At 42.6% G+C, this 4,662-nt stretch overlaps 1 protein-coding gene across 1 annotated transcript; it reads right to left on the bottom strand.

Annotated features, from left to right (window-relative positions):
- Positions 1-860: 860 nt before the first annotated feature.
- Positions 861-3,267, bottom strand: MAGEB18 (MAGE family member B18). The gene is made up of 3 exons (XM_528911.7): positions 3,130-3,267; positions 1,544-2,673; positions 861-1,417 (listed from the first exon to the last, which is right to left on the bottom strand). The coding sequence occupies exon 2, from the start codon at positions 2,609-2,611 to the stop codon at positions 1,580-1,582; it is 1,032 nt and encodes a 343-aa protein (XP_528911.1). The 5' UTR covers positions 2,612-2,673; positions 3,130-3,267; the 3' UTR covers positions 861-1,417; positions 1,544-1,579.
- Between the last annotated feature and the right edge of the window lie 1,395 nt (positions 3,268-4,662).

Raw genomic sequence — 4,662 nt, 5'->3', positions numbered from 1 at the left:
GTGCTATGTGTTCAACTGAATGTGAACAAGAGCACAGGACACTATCCACTTCTCACTTCTGCCCCAAGAGATTTTTTTTTGTTTTTTAAGACAGAGTCTCGCTCTGTCACCCAGGCTGGAGCACAGTGGCAAGATCTCGGCTCACTGCAAGCTTCGCCTCCTAGGTTCAAGCAATTCTCTGCCTCAGCCTCCAAAGTAGCTGGGACTACAGGCGCCCTCCACCATGCCCAGATAATTTTTTTGTATTTTTAGTAGAGATGGGGTTTCACCATGTTAGCCAGGATGGTCTCAATCTCCTGACCTCGTGATCTGCCCGCCTCGGCCTCCCAAAGTGCTGGGATTACAGGCGTGAGCCACTGCGCCCGGCCGAGGTTTTCTTCTGGTTTATTGATGTCACCAAGGTAACTCTTAAGTGGAGCTTTCCACTCCAGGGTTTTGTCCTTCAACAATGAGACACACCATCTGAGTGCCTGGCCTCTGCTCTCCAGTCCCAAAGCTTCATCTAGCCCACCACCCAGCTTAAATTAAAAGTATATCCCACTGAGAGACTCAAAGTTTCCAAAAGTCTAAAAGGGCCTTTCTTCAGAGAATTTGCACCTTACCATTTTCAGCCAGATACACTTCAGCACTTTTCCCAAACCCCTCTCTAACTCCTTACCTCCTTACTCCCTCTTGTTACTTGTCCTTTAGGTCTTAGAAGTATTTCACCATCTTCCATACATTATTACTGTTCATTAATTGTAAAAGTCTAAGCAGAGGGGGGTGTTTTGTATCCTGGTTTTCCCATTTCTAACAAAATTACTTTCAAAAATCAGATGTTGGATTAATATTGGAGGAATGAATGAGCCGGTAAGCATAGATGCTGGTTCATAAACATTTTATTTCTTCCTACCTTCTTCAGTAAGCTAAGCCAATCCAGGTATGACTTTTATTTTTATATAACAGACTAAAATGGAAAAAGAAAACCAAGAACTGAAAAGTTTACTTTTTCTCACCTATGTTTTGATCTCCAAAATTTTACTGCTAAATCATCTCACATTTTTTAAGGAAATACCTATTCCAATACTGTGTTTCCTTGTTCTGGCTCATTAAATATGAAAGAAGGTTTCCCAATTTGTTTTACAGAACAATAAAACTCCTACTCTTAAATAGCAATACGTGTGTAACCAAAGTCATTAATAAATATAGATTCTGAAGTTATCTAAAACTTCTATTATAAGAAACAACATTTGAAATATAACACCAAAAAAAAAAGAAAGAAAAAGATACAACTCCGAGTTACTATAGAATATTAACACAAAATGATATATGCTGTGTTCCCTCCAGACGCACTCTGGCCATTCACTACTTAGAATGTTGACTGCTCTTCTCTTCCACAAAGAAAACAATCTTCAGACTTGAACATTTGAAATGTAACCTAGGGGAAACAAAAAGATGGAAAAGTAAAACTCGAGTTATCAATGTACAATAGGAATGCAAAGATGATATACACTTATTTCTTCCAGCCCCACCATGGCCCTCCACTATTAGAATGTTGACAGACCTTTTCGACCAAAAAGTGAAGAACAAGCCTCAGATTTCACTTAGCATGGGAGAAGCTGCTAGACGTGGTTCTGGAACGTGCATTTGCCATGGCAGCAGTATGAGCCCTGGCTGCAGCTCTGGCTTGGGTTCTCTGTTCCTCATCCCTCAAAGCCTCTTCATAGCAGGATGGGAAGGCACTAGGGACGGTATCATGCATCTTGGCTACAAACTCCAGGACTTTCATCTTGCTAGTTTCAGCGTGAGCTCTTGGACCCCACAGGAATTCATAGCGTGGAGGATCACTGTTGGGCACTTGCTGGTACTCCAGGTACTTTAGCTGCACCAAATCTTTGGTCATGACCTTCCTGGGATCCCCGTAGAGGAAGTGCTTCCTATCAGCATATACACCCATCATATTCATAATTTCCCAGACTGCCTCTTCTGGGGCACGGTTGCCATTCAGAAAGATCACACCCAGTGCAATCATCAGGAGGCCAGTCTTGGGAATTTTTTCTTCATCACTGGTTGTTTCATTATAGGTGAGGTCTAATTTGCTGAAAAAGGCATAGTAGTGCCTGATGGGATCCACTTCCTTCAAATCAACACCAAGTGCCAGCTCCATGTGCTCAGAGGCTCTCTTGAGGATCTCATTGAAGTGACACTTATCCTTCCTGATAACAAACTTTATCATATCTCCCTTTGTAATTGGCTCTTTCGTTTCATACTTCTGAAGCAAGAAATGCACCAGCGACACTACTTTCTTGTTTAAAGGATTTTCTTTCCAGCCCTCAGCTTCCCTTGAGGAACCTAGACTTTTCTCATCTTGGCTGCTGGCACCTTCATTTGAACTGCATGAAACAGGTGCAATAGCATTGGTGGTGGATGGGGCTCCCTGAAGCGCTTCAGGGATGCTAGGTGTCTCAGCAGCAGGCAAATTCTGGGGTCTGTCACCAAAGAGAAGATAGGCAGAGGAGGGTGACTCTCCTTCTGCCACAGTGGCCTGAGTAGCTCCCAGATCCTGATTCTCACAACGAGCCTGGTGGCGTTTCTCACGGGCACGGAGCTTACTCTTCTGACCTCGAGGCATAATTACTCTTGTCAGGGACTACAGACAATAGTGCAGGCAGTTGGGTTGATGAAGAGGTCACCCTAGAAGACGGAGGATGAGATAGTGTTCACAGCCTTGGTAGGGAGATTCTACCTTGGTCTAAGAATGGCCACCTCTCCTGGTTCTCTTGAGGGTATTGCTTTAGGAACCCATAAGGCAGGAGCGGGGTGGGACTGTTCTGTGGGGGGTTGTCACATCAGTTCTAACTCAGGATATTAATTTTACTCCTGACTACATCAGTTCTAACTTAGGATATTAATTTTACTTTAGTCTTTTGAGTCCTCCCTCTGTTGACTTGAGGCTGCCTCGCTTTAGACCATGGCTTCCCATCCCACAGATTCCCAACAGGAAGTAAGGGTGTTAGGCCTAACGGCTGCGCTTTGGGACACAGAGAGTTGAAAGTGGGAGCAGGACAGAGCAGAGAAGGATGGGTCTCTGTGAGGCAGCCTCTGTTCTGGGAAGAGTGTGTCTCGAAGGTCATAACAAATGATACTCACTTTGACACCTGCCGGATCCTGAGATTTATTTCTCTGGCCGCATGTTTCAGACCAAGGTTTCGCCCGTAACAGCTTGATGATGTGGAAGATAGGTCAGGAGAAACATGTCCGGCCACGCCCACTTTGCTCTCCCAGCATAACGGCAAATGGTTCTGCGTTCGGGGGAGGGGCAGTTCTTAAAGAAATACATATATTTCTTTCATTGACTTTGCAGGCACTGGGACTTCTCTCTTTGCTAAGCTGAATCAGTCAGCCTCAGAAAAAGGATCATTTCCCTGAGTCCAGAGTAGGAAGTAAGGTGGAACCTGAGCTCAGCAGCCACGCCTGGGGACTCCCAAGATTGACAGTAGGGGCGGGGCTCTGTGGGGGTCCCTCTTCTTGGGTAGGTAATGCCCTCAGTCCTCACTCAGTGTCTTATCTTGACTTTTTGTAGGTGCTGGGCCACTTCTCTGCTGACTTGAGGCCATCAAATAAGGCACTAAATCTGTAAATAAAGATAATTGACATCTGTACAATATTATGTTCACCATGTATAAACATATTGTATTGCTGTACTTAGGCATCCACCTAAGTCTATCAAAACATTTTTATATTTGCTTTGATAGAGTGTGTATGTTTTTGTGAATGTTCTTTTTAGGTATATTTTGAATGTTGCTGCTCTTTTGAATGGTATATTTTTCATTCCATTTTTTTTATTTTTAAAGCCCTCTCAAATTTATTGAAATAGATTTTCAGGATGGTACATTAGGAGAAAAATGAGGATGACAGAAACATCAAAGGATCTTTCATTCAGGCACTAAAAGGAATCCAGAAAAGAACTTCTCAGAGAAAATCTTAAGTAGCTAGGATCTTTCCTTATTTGGAACCATTACTTTCAATTTAATGCTTTGTATATTATGTTTGTTTTGTTTCTACTACGCTGGCTGAGTCAGCTTTGAATTTCTGAAAAGCTTTACTTATGCCCCTCGTGTAAGATCCTAATCCAGTTCACAGTGAATTTCAATGACTTAAAGTCTTGAGGTAGCACAAATGTTTTTACAAGATTCCTTGAGGCTTCTTTCTCTTTAACCTTTATTTTAAGTACAGGAGTATATGTGTAGGTTTGTTATATAGGTAAACTCGTGTCATGGGGGTTTGTTGTACAGATTATTTTATCAGCCTTGTATTAAGTCTAGCACCTATTAGTTATTTTTCCTGACCCTCTCCTTCCTCCCACCCTCCACCTTCTAAAAGGCCCCAGTATCCATTGTTCCGCTATATGTGTCCATGTGTTCCCATCATTTAGCTCCCACTTATAAGTGAGAACATGTGGTATTTGGTTTTCTGTTTTTATTTTAGTTTGCTAAGAATAATGGCTTCCAGTTCCATCCATGTTCCTGAAAAGGGCATGATCTTCTTTTATGGCTGCATAGTATTCCATGATGTATATGTGTCACGTTTTTGTTAGCCAGTCTACCATTGATGGACATTTTGGTTGAGTCTATGCCTTTGCTCTCTTGAATAGTAATACAGTGAACACATGTGTGAATGTAC

Source organism: Pan troglodytes, chromosome X (assembly GCF_028858775.2).
Source record: "Pan troglodytes isolate AG18354 chromosome X, NHGRI_mPanTro3-v2.0_pri, whole genome shotgun sequence".
Taxonomy (NCBI): domain Eukaryota; kingdom Metazoa; phylum Chordata; class Mammalia; order Primates; family Hominidae; genus Pan; species Pan troglodytes.
This window is presented reverse-complemented; position numbering and strand designations above follow the sequence as displayed.